This window comes from Apostichopus japonicus, chromosome 8, assembly GCF_037975245.1.
Source record: "Apostichopus japonicus isolate 1M-3 chromosome 8, ASM3797524v1, whole genome shotgun sequence".
Classification (NCBI taxonomy): Eukaryota; Metazoa; Echinodermata; class Holothuroidea; order Aspidochirotida; family Stichopodidae; genus Apostichopus; species Apostichopus japonicus.
In genome coordinates, this window is record NC_092568.1 from 5,851,629 (window position 1) to 5,867,344 (window position 15,716).

Sequence of the window (15,716 nt, forward strand, 5' to 3'; positions counted from 1 at the left end):
ACTTTACTCCTATACACCGGGCACCAAGAGCAGGAAATAAAAAGTACTAGTTCTTCATTATACTGTACCATAGTATAAGACTCACAGTGTGATTAATACCAACCCTTAAAGTTAATGATACCCTCTCATAGTCATTAAATATCGATCCAGGGTAATAAACAGATATAAGTATTTAAGTCAAAGAACTTACAACTAGTACAAGGAATTCTGTTCACTCATAAGTACTCTTCGCTAGACAATCTAAAACTGTTAGTTACAGCAGAATGATGGTAACAACAATACCAAGTACGCGTCTACATAGTAAGTACTATAATGCTTTGAATTCAGCTTTAAAGCTGACAGAAGAAACTAAGAATGAAAGCTTTGTCTGCTATTATACGTTCTTTACATTTCTCAACTTGTCATTAATAAGCATCATTAGTCCGAGACCTACAGTAATCTGTCACCACAGTGAGAGTACAAACTGAAACGCCTTGTTTGCATTTGAGGGAATGCAACCTGTTGGATCAGGGTCTTGTTTTCCATCGGGGTGGTGGTAGTACTGTAATAAAGCTGATCCCAGACGTATACACACTTGACAACGATTGATGGATGGATATCGAAGGCATGAGCATTGGACTCCCTTCAGACTCACTTCGGTCTGAGTTTATGTGGAGTTGACAAGGGCAAGTTAACAGTCATCTCGTTCGATGCCCAAAGTTTTCATGCTACAATCTTGATGGTCCTTGCATGGTCACCCCCACCCCCCCCCCCCAAATCAAGATCAGGGTCTCACCCTGAGAAAGCAAGCATCCACACGATGACGTTGAATGCTCTTGAACTACTGTATCTGGTCCGCTTTATGTTGTGAAATTATGTAACGACTAACAAGGCTAAAGCTAAACAAACAGAGTTAATGAAGGGAATTCATGAAGGAAGCCATGGTGATTGACACACATATATAAACATATCATATTATTATTACTATCTGTCTCTTTATGCTTGCAATGAAACGTTCATGCTAGACAAATAGCACTGGGTAGGAACCTTGTTCTTCTAAAGTATCTATATACATAGGCAGAGTATTTATTATCCTGTGCTGTAACACTGTGTTACCCTGTGAGTTCTAATCATTCTTCCCTATAACACAAGTGATAAGTTTATCATTCCATTATCAGCTGGTCATGCATTTCACTTTTCACCACTTAACGTTGAGTCACCGATCTGTCTGAGTGACAAACTCACGCACATCGACTGCCATGAACTCTCAGGTTCCAATGTAGACAATTACCTTTAAAGTTTCATGTGCTTAAACATCACATGGCATTTCTTGGTCTCCATCTCACTTGTAGAACAAGCTCCTCAAACCTATCTGCACCTTAAATTCACTCTTACTACTATAAACAACAATCCAGATATATCTATTCATTCACACCTTCTCTGCTATTATTCTGCTTCTAAGTCCTGAGCACCAACCTTTAAATAACATTGATCATTTCAAATGACCACAGAGGTGCATCCCATAAACACTGACCTACAGCACCTGGAAATTCCCTCACTGCCCATCCCCCCCCCCTCCCAGCTCACCACCACTGCCTAACTACTTTCTTCTACAAATATGTATGGTCTACCTCTATACCCCTACAACCAAAGACTTGCCACACACCATACAGTATTGCTTCAATTACACAAAGTAACTTTTCTGATTGGCTGAAAGTACCTAAAGCTATATACGCATCAGTGATTGCTTTGTTGTGCCCATGAGTGTGAGTAAATTTTGAGGAATGTGTACTATGCAACTGATCTGGCCAATGCAAAACTCTTCACATTCTAGGGCAATATGAGATTTAAACTTTAATAAGGAATGGGGAGTGTGTAAGCCTTTGTAAGCCACTTTTTTACTTCAAAAGGGAACTACAGTAGTGCATGTTACTTGAAAGCAACATTTTGTGGGGTGTGGAAGGGAGGCCAAGTGGTTTTTCAGTTCCTTCTTGCAGAATGGGAGAGATGGGAGGGATGGATTGAGAGTGGGTCGGTGGGTGATTACTGATAAGGATGAATCTTCTCCACCCAGAACTGGGTATAGCAATGCCACTAAATTCTGATAATTAAGAGCATTTTGAGTAGTAACAGGTACCAATTAGACCTTAATCATTGAATATCTTATCCCTGGTGGTCTCTCTGTGTCCGAGGGAGCATTGCTCCATCTTCCACTGACCGTAACAAATGCACAGTCCTTATAAAGAGGAAATCCATCATGTAATGATGTGCAGTAACCATTTCATAATTGAGGAAAGAATAATGAACCACACAAAGAGCAAAGCCTGGTGAAATCATAATTAACATTGTTGCACACTGATAAACAATGTCTGATCAAAATTAACGATCAGTTTAACAGCTTTAAGACTGCCAGAACACTGTCATGGAACTGCAGGGAAACCAATAAAATCTCCTCTCTTCAGAAAGAGGACAGTATTATAAACGTTGGTTTCTACGTCAGAAGTCTCACTTATCTCAAGGAAGTCTCACTGAGTTGACCTTGTTGACAATTATTGACAAGATTGTCTGCATGAGTACCCACACTATCATTTTTTCACTGATAAAATTGAACCTGAACTACTAAAAACGTAAAAAAAAAAAAGGAAGTCATTTTAATTCCTTTCATCACAAAAGGTGCCAATTTAGATGGAGATGAGTCTAGATATTTCTTTTACAACATCAACTGTATAGTTACAACTGCATTTTGTCTTGTACATGCTGTAATTTGATGTTCATATCTCAGCTGTTAAAGATTGTCTGCCAAACTTTCAAATATATATTTCAACACCAACTCTATGTTAACCGGCTTCCCAATAACAACAATTGCAGCCTTACCTCACTTCCAATACCACACACGTAGGAACAACTTGCAGTTTTGGGTACAGTGAGGGAACAGCTTATTAAGTACTGTGAGGGGTACAGCTTATTAAGTACAGTGAGGGGTACAGCTTACTAAGTACAGTGAGGGTACACAGTAATTATGTGCGAATATTACTGTACATGGTGAGATCAGAAATTGACAAAGACATCAACATCAACTTTGCAAGATATGGCTCATTTAAGTCTAAACTGAAACTACAGTATCTAGCAATACCTAAATTTGAACTCTATATTCGAAAATGGTACAAAAGATATGAGAACAAATCGAACAAAAAGGATGATTTTTTGATGAGTACATATTAAGATCAAAACTATTGCACATATACAGGATGTCAAGAGGAAGAGATTGAATACAGTCCCCATGCATAAATCTACATATTTAGATTATAAAGAAATTTAACAGAATTCACCTATGATTGAACAGATCAAGGAACTTCAAAATTGTCTGAACTCACTCGAATCACTGGACGAGAACTCTCTGAACTACTTCTAAATGGCCACAGTTATAACTGCAATTTATAGTTAGAAAGTTCTGCAATGTGTTAAATAATTACACGTTTATTGACTCACCTGAGATGCAGCTTTTGTTTGAGGACATTCATTTTGCAAAGCAGAATTACTTTCGGAAATGCAGTCTGCCATTTTTACGATGTTCTTTGAAAACTTATAAGTCTTTTCACTCTCAGCAATATTTTCAGAATGAGTGTGCCGATCGTGGAAAAACAAGCTTCACACATTTTGCACGCTACGAAATTATCTTAAAATATTTGGAATTCCTTTACCAATTAGTTACAAATGTCAAAAGAATCTGTAACGCTGCTTTGCAACTTATGGGGCAATTTTTGCAAACGAACCAACGATAAGAACCAATATACGCCATAACTCGTTAACAGGCATTCAAAGTGAAACCAACACACATAGTCTGTGTAAAGACAAGGGAAACTTAATATGATGTTAGAAAATGAAGCCGGAACAACCAGTATGCTAGAGAGGAGAAAGGGTGCAAAGGACTGGGTGGGGAGGACTGGATGGGGGGGGGGTTAAGGGGTGATCAGGGTATGTTTCAGTATTTTTTTCAGTGAATATTGATCATGGTTTCAACCAATTCGGAAATACAAAATATGATATGAAGTACAAACCTGAAGTAGGAAAAGGAAAGGGAAGTGGGTAACTTAAGCCAGTTCCATCATTTTCCTGAGGGAGGAAACTTGAGCGGTAATATTCCAGTTAAACTTGGTTTTAGATGATAGTGTATGCTTGCATTCACTGTATGTGAAGAACGACTGTTAGTCACTAAATTGGGTCATTTCTCTTACTTTCTTTATAAATAATAAGGTGCCGATTAACTATTGAATTCATTCTCATCAAAGTTAGAAGGGAAATGCTTCCCCTCCCACCCCTACCCCCATTGGGTCATTCACTAATAAGTTGGGTCTCCCTGAGTAGATATTGTACTGTACGTAAAACTATAGCCTAGGTCATTTAAATCCACAGAAATACAGTAGAAGTGAAGGGTACTGAGACCAACTTATAATATTTTATATCAAATCGATTTCACAATGACAAATACTGAAAGAAATATTGCACAACACCAATTTATATATAATTATGGCAAAGTGAATAAACTAAGAGGCAGAAAGAAACCAACATTGGCAGTCATCGGTCCTATGATAAACGGCTGCCGCTCAGGGCATAGATGGAGGGTAATAATTAGGAGTTAGCACTGCTACAGTACAGTAGTTCCTGCTGCAGTATCTTGATGTGAACTTTGAACATTTTTTACTCTTCTTATAGTACAGTGTGCATCTGTGAAACATCATGATGAATTTGTTCCATTAAATATTTACATTACCTGTATACAGTATCTTCTGTATTAAAAGCACCCTACAAAATTTATGTAACAGGATCATAACAGATCAATTCTGAATGTCTCTGAAATCTCTAGCTCTCTCCCTCCATAGCCACCTCCTTGAACTGGCTCTTAACTGCACACTATTAACAGCATAATGTATAGTACTAGTTCTGCATGCTAATGTCTATTTTGTCTGGCCAATACAGGTGCCTCAAAAATAGCAGCAATAAATAAAATCTTCACTGTCTACAGAGCTTTAGCCAGAACTAAATTCCTAGTCAGGAATGGTGGTATTTCAGTCTGACATGGCAAAATATTTCAAATTGTCACCATGGGAACCTTTTTAACAACTGGAGAGAAGTCATAGGTGTCTAGCATAAACAGTTTCCATACAGCAGTAAGAGAATGGTTAGCATTCCATAATTTTACAATATTAGTTGAATCTTAGACAAAATACAGCACTGACATTTGATGTCATACTGTACCTATATACAGACCATAGTACTTACTGAGTGGGCATGGTAAGTGTTATCAGGTAGGTTGATCAGTGGCGTCGCCAGGGCTGCCCTGGGGGAGGGGACACTTGCCCCCCCAGATGCAATTTTTAGTGTTAAAAAAATACTCAAACAAAAACTTTATCTGCCCAATTAAAAGCATACAGTAAATAAATATCGAACAGACTAAGTCAGAAAATTCTTGAACATAAAGTTATTTCAAGTTGCAAACTATATCACCAGATTGCATCTAATGACCCTTAATCAAAAACACCCCCCTCCCCTTAGACCTCTCCCGCCAGGATGGCATACACAAATAAACACTGTGCCCCCGAAGATTGAAATGTCTGGCGACGCCACTGAGGTTGAGAGAAAGAGAAGGGGTGTGGGTGAGGGGGGAGCAAGGGGATGTTATGGGATGGAAGTGGTCAGTGCAAATGGTTATTGGTTTTAAACAGCAGCTGACATGGAAATTACCTTGATAAGGGATAAATAAAACACACAAAAGGTTTGGCCTGTTTTAAAGATCACCTTCAGAACAAATTTGAGCATTGCCCAAATAATGGAAGTCTGAGGAATGAGTGGAACTGTAAAACAGTTCAGCCTTGAAGGTTATCAGTACAGATGAGAGCACTTATACATGTATCCATAATCCAACTATCCATACACATCATGAAATGAATCCATCTGTGAACTTTGGGGGATCGTATGCTATTTGGACACAGTACAGTGTACAGTTTATTATACCTGATCATGTAACCAATAACCAACAAATATGATTTATAATTTTTAACCACAACAATAGATTTGGGATGTACTGTACTGCAGTCATACAACCTGGTGGTAGACATACAGTATATGGCCAACCTATGACCTTTGGAAGTGTGTTCTCAATGTACTACAATGAGATAACATCAAACTGGCATACACTGACTGGAGGTACCAACAGTACGGTGCTCATACATTAAATTCATGTTAGTGTGCAAATGACACTCTATAAAGTACAAGTTTTCAAAGGAGGAAGCTATTATATCAAGTGATTTCCTGCTTAATTTCCCTAATAATGCAAACATTTGAAATTCTATCTTGGAGGTGTCTGTAACAATTATCAGTTTGAGTAAAGTATTTTATGGAATGTGCAATAACATTTGTTCCAATCTCCTCAAGGTCGCGACATTCTCGGTAATGTTACTGAAATAAAACAAATTAACAGAGTCCTGAGCATTGTAAGCAGCTAGGCCAACTAATGTACAGGATGTAGGTTTGCTTTGGTCAATATCCTAACAGATGCTAGTATATACCACTATAAACTACAATTTCTAAAATGGAGAATGAATTTCCCAACAGAATCTGATCACTAGCACTTTGATAACACAACGTACACTAGCTACAGTAGAAAGATATCTATAATTACATATACCATCTATTGTAAGAAAAAAAACTTTGCTTGGTGCTTTCATAGGACTAAAGCATATTAGCAATTGATATTTACTTGCACAAATTCTCTCTAGTTTTAGGGCACAGCTATATTTTGCATAGGAATGTAATTTAATATGTCTACAGTGTATAACTTCACACATACTGGTTGGACCTAGACTATTTTAACCAATTTAGATCTGGATGGTTACAATATTTACCATTTTGGTCACCTACTGTAGTTGGAAAGATACAGCAAATAAGTGTCACACAAATTTAATGTGCACAGTGTTACCATTCCATTAAGATTTAAGTTTAAGCATGGTTCCATCATTGCGTAAGTTTCTGGTGCACAAGTAACCAAAATTGAAATATGTTGCTTCAGGAGCCTTGCATGGGCCTACCTTAATTACTCCTGTTGCAATGGTGGTGCACAAGTAACAAATCTATGTTTTCAGTAGCTTTAAGTTTTTCTAATCACATTACACTTGACTTATGACCTTATAATGATACCACCAGATTATGAGCTATTCAATGAAGGATGCAGAATAACAATGTTCATATTTTCAATTGATAGGCCCTTATACTCATCCTTGAGTTTATGATCAACAGGAAATATTTAATTTACCTGGTATTGCATATAACAGGAGTAACACAAAATGATGGAAACTCTTAAACAAATGTTAGATATATGTGAATGAGCACATAAATATTCCATAAAGTTTCATTCCAGCAAAGTGTCAGGTTTTGGTGGAATTATTAATTAATTGCTAAGTTACTGTACATAGCTACCTTTTAAGTGAAAGCTCTTAATCAGCCATGTATTCAAACAGCTGTACACTATTACTCAAAGAGGTGCACTGTAACAGCCATGCACATAAAGTGTAGTAGTACCAAAACAGCTACGATGGTACCCAAACAGCTCTATGGTGGAACTCTAACAGCTTTATGGTGGTACCCAAACAGCTCTATGGTGGTACCCTAACAGTTGTACAGTAGTACCTAAACTGTATGGTGGTACAGTACATGAACAGCTGTATCAACGGTAATACCCAAAGAGTCGTATGGTACAGTCGTACCCAAAGAGTCGTATGGTACAGTAGTACCCAACAGTCGTATGGTACAGTAGTACCCAAACAGTCGTATGGTACAGTAGTACCCAACAGTCGTATGGTACAGTAGTACCCAACAGTCGTATGGTACAGTAGTACCCAAACAGTCGTATGGTAGTTATCCAAACAGCCAAATATATGGTAGTACCCAAACAGCAATACATGGTAGCATCCAACAGCTATATATGGTAGCACTCAAATAATGAGTATCCAAACAGCTGCATGGTAGTACTCAAACAGCATTAAAGGATTGGTTCAGTTGTCATAAATGTTTATGTTATATGAAACAGGACAATGGTGAAAAAACTGTTCAAATATCTTTTTCGGTTAAAGAGATATTCAAGTGTAAAGTTTATCAGATTATGTAGAAACTGCTTGAAATCTGACGAGCTGTGATGTCACATCCTCACATTCCTGAAAAGTCTTTGATTTTTCCTCTAAATATTTTGTGAGATTTCATGACTTTCAACCAAAAGATATGTAAGGAGATCTCATATTTGTCAAAGGAAGTATTTGAGATTAAACATCTGAAGAATTTTTGATTTTATTATTTTCAAATGTGTTAAAAAATGTAAATAATTTTTAAAGAAATATATTCACAAATGTTAAGGAAGTGAGGATGTGACGTCACACCCTCACAGTAAGTCTTTCTACACCAGTGGTTTTCTTGATGTCTTCAAAGTTTCATATCTCCTTAACAGAGCATGCTATCATGGTAGTTTCTTCACTGTTATTTTTGTCTTTTTGTGCTCTTTCATACAAAACAGACATGTCAAACAACTGAACCAATCCTTTAAGTTAGTACCCAAACAGCTGTACGGTAGTTCCCAAACAGCTGCATGGTAATACCCAAACAGCTATGGTAGCACCCGAACAGCAACATGGTAGTACCCAAACAGCCATATATGATAGCACCCAATAGCACTTTATGGTAGCACTCAAACAACCATATGGTAGTACACAAACAGCTGCATGGTAGTACCCAAACAGCCATGGTAGCACCCGAACAGCAACATGGTAGTACCCAAACAGCCATATATGATAGCACCCAATAGCACTTTATGGTAGCACTCAAACAACCATATGGTAGTACACAAACAGCTGCATGGTAGTACCCAAACAGCCATGGTAGCACCCGAACAGCAACATGCTAGTACCCAACTTTTGTGATGTCTCCCATGTAATATGTCTTCTGAATCCACATATTTCAGTGCCTAACTTAATATTGTAATTGTATGCTTACCTGTTTGCCCTTGACTTTACTCAAACTCTTAACTTAGGTAAACAAAGCTCTTAAAGGTAAACCAGACAATCCTTCACATTCTGCATGGGTACAGTAGTTTGTTTGTTTGTGAGTCAACAAAGTTAGCAGTCAGTCTCAATCTGGCAAGTGCTCAGAGGTTACATTTGAGGTTTACTTAATGGAGATAAGTGACAGCAAACCCATACATAAGCAGCATCAAGGAGCAACGGTACATGTATGCATTAATACTTGACAAGGTTTCATATTTAGTATTTAACAGCTCAATTTGCTGACAAGTGCTACTTTAATTTATGTTTTGTTGGTCATTTGGTATTTAGTCAAATTGAAGGTACTGATACATGCAGGTAAATACTGAATTGATTATTAAAAATTTGCCATGTGACATCTTGTAAAAGAAAAACCTACCTCCGGTGACAGGCTGACAATATCAATATGTCACAAAAGATTAAAAATGTAAGGAAGAGTGAAATTTTCAGAATTAGCCATCTGGCAACTGCAATCTTATGAAATTAGAGTAGACATGTATCATTCTACCATTGATTGCTGAGCTACTGTACTATATAGCATCTTTAAGTTCTCACTCTTTGAGTAAAACGAAAACAAGGCTTGCACAGGAGGTTCCAGGCAAGAAAATAATAAAACTTACTGGGTTGTGGGGAGACAGGTAAGTGGGGAACGAAGTAAATATGATGGGGAGGAAATTTATACTCTGGGTAATAAAATCCCAAAAGTGGGAAATATTGGAAGATAATTGCAGCCCTTTAACATTGTTCCTTAAGAATGCTCTGCAATGGAAATGTAAATTATAAGCTAGTGTTCATATGATAATATTTCCTTATACAGTCACAATAAAGTAATATTTAGTTCTAAATTATGAATTTTGTTTATTTACTATATGTACCTTTCTAACACTGCCAAAGTGGATTGTACAATCAAGGTCAATCACATATCCTATGACACAACATGACACATGACCCATAGGGAATTTACATGCCTACAACCTTGAACCTACTGTAGACTACTATTGTAATTGATTAATCGTCAGTAGTTGTGATTGCACTTTGGAAGTTTGATTAACCAAAACCAAAGTTGCCATTACCTGTACTTGGCAACAAGCTAGCACTACACATAATCTGCTTTTGAAAAATAGCTTTAACCTATCAAAAACATCATTAAAGCAGTTTGTCAGCAAATACTGCAAAAGTAAAGGTTCTCATAATACAACACTAGCACTGTACAGTGTTAAAATTCGGCAAGCACATGATTTAGACATCACACGTTAAGACACGAAAGAACAAATAAAGACAGTGCACCATGGAGAAACATTTGTTTGGACTGTATTTCTGCAAATGTAAAAATGATAGTGATGATGTCATAACTGTAACCGAGTAATCGATTGACTACAAAAGAAAGAGTCAACTATCAGTACTACCTGAAGGTACCAATAATCCCTACAAAATGCCCAATGTTATTCAATCCTCCTATCATGCATTCATAAATATAATGTACAGTATGTTTTAATAGAGACATGAACAATTGTACTGCAACGATTTATAATTCCTTTGGTATTACAATTCATTTCCATACTGTCAAGATTCAAACTTATTCTTCTGAGCTACTGTACAAGCTGCACATTCTGACTATTATCAAGGTCATGACAGGTCAACCAAACACCTTTCTGACTGTCTTTCTCACAAATATAACTTTAAGAAACATCCGTCAAACTGTAAAATGATTCATTTTTGCTTTGTGAGTGGAAAATATATACTACAAAGAAAATCACTATCTTGATCTACACCTATCATGCATTACAGTAAGTACTATACTGGACCAATCTGCAAGGGGATAACTATGTACAGTATGCTTCTGTGTGTGTGGGGGGGGGATAGGTGGGCTTTATACACTCCTCCAAGCCCTCCTCCCTTCTCCTTCTCTCTCATTAGCAGACAGAAGTTACAGTGAATAATACATAAAATACATACATTTATATGCCATGCAACTCATACAAAAGTTTTCAATGTAGACCCCCTGCACAGCATAAGATGTTAATTATCCCAATCCTCTTCCCCAGTACAAACTGGTTGTTGTGCCCATGCCGACCTGTAAATGTTATCCTGGGTCAGGTGTTTTGACCGTGGTTTCTTATACTACAACACTTGATTATCAGAAATGGATGCATTTATACATAATAAATATGACATTAATGGGAGTTTTTTAGAATGGGCTAACTTTTTGGCAATCTCGTTGTAACTGGGGCAACTGTTGCCAGCATTGGTCAAACTCAACTGCAATGCCATGCACATTGCTTTGCCTATGTACTTTAAAGGGTGTGAAGACTCGCGCAAAAAGAAACATCTCATGCTGGTAATCTGACCTAGTTTCGAATGAGGTGTTACAGAAGTGTTAGACACCACCATAGATCCCAGAAAAGATACACACATGCTACCATGGGTAATTAGTCACTAGTGTACAGCCAGTACATACAGCTGCGGTCAATAATCACAGCACAGTGTATAAAAAACGATACAGCGATGGACATCTCAGGTCCAGCTAAAGATAACAAGGTATCACGTTTCATTACTGTCTGCATTTTGTAGCGACACAAACAAAACGTCACTTGCAAGCAACAGAAAGTTAACTTTTTCAGATGGCCAGTTTGGGGCGAGTCTTCAATGCCTTTAAGTATTTGCTACAGCAGAGAAAAGCGCCTCACAGTTTTCTTATTTTTCCATCCTTCCATGCTACCTTGGCTGTAGTTCTAGGCCCCCTAGCAGTAGAAATTAGGCTAGTTTATACTAGGCATATATAGTCAAGCACTCGTTGGACATTCGCATGGTGTGGCCAATAGTTACGTAATTGTGTGAAAGCCTAACTCACTGAGTACTGACAGTACTTAGACGGTTGAGTTGCGTAGACTAAATCATAGTCTAGTATAGTTTCGAGTGAAGGGCCTAGCTTACAATTATGATCTAATGTTTCACTTTCAACATACCTTTTCTCCCTCTGTTTTCTTAACCGCCGTAACCTGTACGTTATCATCTCCTACATAGCTCTCACGTTTCTTGGACCCCTTCTTTGGACTGCCACCAGATTGGTCTACACTGCTACCTTCCGCAGCAGTATTTCCCGACAAATCGTACTGGTTTTTCTTACCAAATTTATTCCCCATATTCCGAAACTGGCAATGATATCTTACTGATAATGAAAGTATACTTAATATCTAGAAGCGACACTTAAGGTTATGAAAGAACAATTGAAAGACAAGATCTTCACACGCCTGCTGTCAACTTTCTAATCATTCTACGGTACAATGGAACAAATACTGTACGGACACAGCAAATGTGTACTTGTTCTATTGTATATAACTGTCATACATGACATGTGCTATGACTATTATCTACCTGTGTCAACTTTTTTCTTTGATATAAGAATCTAGCATCACCGCGTGTTTCCGGCTGTTTCATCAGACTGCCTGTACGATGGGGGTGGGTGAGGCGGGCCCACGATGGGAAGTGGTATATATATAAAGGCCGACAGGTGTTCTCATTAGTGGAAATTTCGTGTCATTTCTTCATCTTAGCTTCCCTGTGCAACTTTACCCACTTTGAAAGATGTCATCAAGCTATAAATGTAATTGTGCTCTGCCAATCTCGAGCCATACAGCCCTGGACTCGATCGTGGCGATTTGTAGGCCTATTATATCTGAAGGGTGTGACGAGAAGGGAGGATAGATGATGCCTAGATGAGGAATCCTCATGAAGGATTTCTACTGTATAATATGCACAGAGCAGAATATTATGCTCTATGTTAATATGTCACTGTTGCACCGTAGCCAATAGGATAGTGAAGAGGGGAAATGTCAATGTGTTCTCTTATGTAAAGAGTCTAGATATGTACACTGCAAACGCGTAGCCACCGGGGGGGGGGGGGGACGATGGGGCGGTCACCCCTCCCAAAATGAGAGAAAAAAAGAGAGAGAAAAAAGAAAGCGAAAGGGAGATACATACTAACTTGTGACTAATTCGAAAGGATCGATTCCGTACTGCAGTTATTGGTTATCGCCAACAAAACTCTTAAGAGGGAATTTTTAGAGGGGATCTTTGCAAACATACTAAACAGCTCAGTAACTTTCGATTAACTAGGAGTATGCTAAATTTCCGAGCGTCACCGAGATACGAGAGCGTGACCATGTTAGATCCCGAGTTCGAGTCACTCCAAGAGTAATGTATGTCTCCCAGTTACAGCGTTGTTGACAATTGACAATTCATAATCATGGACGTTAAATATAATCTAAGAGGCTGACTTAGGTCAGCTTGCGGCTTTGATAAGCCAATGATGGCTTCTTCGCGAGTTCCTGCTTGCAGGAGGATCTAAAATACATACACTACATATGAGAGCAAACTCGATTTTTAGTTTTACTTCAATAATTGCTAGTGAGGGCGTTTTCATCATTTTGATTTTTAAAAAGGCGTCCTTTTCTTCGTAGTTCCTGGAACATCCCATGTACTAGGTTGAAGTGGCGCCATATACTTTTTCGTGTGTTCTTTACTTTTTCATTTTTCCAAGTGATAATAGTTTGTTTTTTGCCACCGATCACAATCAATATAGGAGAGGAGGTATAAGAGAGGGGGTGATGTTTTACCTTCACTGTGAGCTTTGCTACCGATTTTAACAAATTTAGTTTACTTGGCGTTTGTATAAGTGAAACCGCTTAATATTTTGTGCTAGATAAACCCGTATCTCATGTTTATATTTCTTCTTATCAGTACAATGTGACCGGTGATATGATCCATATAAGAGCTAGACCTGTCAAATACTTCTGACAATGATGCATGTGATAAATATTAATGACACACAAGGAAAAATGTGAGAGGAATACTGTGAACATCGACAGGATAGATATGTTCGCTAACTGCCAGTGTGTTCGCTATTTAATAATTATATTTATGAGGCAGAATGCACTATAACAGCTACCATGGTAATTCTCTATGTATGTCTCGGAGAAAGTTGATAACATACCTGCGTGATGGAATTTAAACATGAAATGAATCAAACCGTTTGCGTATAATTCGACCTGTAAATCATCATAAGCAGCTGTGTTTTAACTTGTAGAAAGTGTTCCCAGAATTTACCACAGTGTACTGACTGCAAAGTCAACATATATTGTGACAGGGAAGGTAAAAGGTACACGGGTCGATATCACATACGTGCGTATGCCCATGGTACAAGCGGAGCGAAATATCGGGCGAAGCTTCCACGTTATTGGCTGAGATCGGAGAGGGGAGGGGGGATTGGGAAGGGACATTGGTTTGCGTGTCTGTGTGTGAGGGGTGGGGACCAGGCGCGGCGGAACGGAAAAATTATTGGGGGGGCTAATGTGTGGAGACTATCTAAGCGGAGCGCCACCATCGGTTGGCGCGGAGCGTACAAGAAAATTTTGGGTTTTTTCAAACCCCCAGATGGCCGGAAACGGCACTTCCCGAGTGTTTTATGCTGCGAATACCTAGCCCTAAAATATGGGTCTCAAGCCTGCAATTTCTCAGATTGCACAAAAGTCTGTAAAAACATTGTAATTTGTATATTCGATGGTGTTTTAAGAGAGTAGCTATTACTCGTAGTGTACTCGCAAAGACGTTTTTGAGTGTAGTAAGGGCAGTGGCGGAGCTAGGGGTATTGGTCAGGGGGGGGGGGCAAGAATGGTCTGTAGGTAGCTTTCGACACTATCTAAGCGGAGCGCCACCACAGGTTGGCGCGGAGCGTACAGAAAATTTTTGAGTAAAGTTACTCCCTAGATTGCAGCAAATGACCCTTTCCGGGCCTTGCTAATTTGCAGATAAACGGAGAATAAATAGGTGTCGTCGCCATTTTGTCGGAAAATTACACCAACAGAATATGACAAATGTCAATAGGTATATGAGAGCGCAATAAAATAGTCAATAATCGCGAATAAGTTAAAAGTAGTGAAAAGCTGAAAAGGGCGCCAGCAGTCCATTTGAGTACGTCAGGAGGGGGGGGGGATCCGCCCCCTGACTGTATATATGGACTCTCCGCCACTAAGTAAGGGGATGTTGGAGAACTGGCTGAAATGAGGCAAGTCATTGGCCTAAGACGAAGTTGTGTTACCCTTACCGGTACTCACACTCACTGCTTCCACTTTTCACGGGGCGTGAAGACGCGGTTGGGGTGACAATGTGGTTTATAGCCAGGGGACGGGCCGAGGGACCAGGGTCCCCCAGCAATTGCTAAAATTATTACACCTATGTAGTATACGTGTGCATCGGGCAGATCGACAAGTATGCATTGAAAAATGGGCAGATGCACGTTTCGGAGCCTTGGTAAATATTGGGGGGGCTTATCATGCATTTGGCCCCTCAACTTTTTCGTTGGGGGGGCTGAGCCCCCCCCCCCACCCAAGCCCCCGGTTCCGCCGCCACTGGTGGGGACCTGGGACACCGAGAACGACACCGTCTGAGGTTACATGGTTTCCACTTTCATTTGTAAACACTAAACGATTTGCAACCCAGAATTGTATTAGGCTTTGCGTGAAATCCTTATAGAGGTAACGATGTATGTTGGAGAAGATTGTTCTACGTTGCCGCTACGAAATCAGACATATCTGCCAGAATGTCTTCATTTATTTGAATATTCATCGTAAGGAGCTTTGAATACCCTTATTCTGG

General features: G+C 39.0%; 1 protein-coding gene across 10 annotated transcripts in view; it reads right to left on the reverse strand.

The window, feature by feature from the left end:
• The window catches only part of LOC139970396 (uncharacterized), a 47,848-nt gene extending 35,408 nt beyond the window's left edge, over positions 1–12,440 (reverse strand). For 8 of the 10 annotated variants that reach the window (XR_011794146.1, XR_011794143.1, XR_011794142.1 and 5 more), the window contains exon 1: positions 12,029–12,440. Coding sequence is in view for 3 of the 10 variants with exons in the window: in XM_071976038.1 (XP_071832139.1) it covers positions 12,029–12,205 (177 nt within the window). In the remaining 7 variants the exon portion in view is untranslated. The remainder of the gene's footprint in view (positions 1–12,028) is intronic. The other 2 variants (XM_071976039.1, XM_071976040.1) reach the window with 2 other exon arrangements.
• Positions 12,441–15,716: the final 3,276 nt, after the last annotated feature.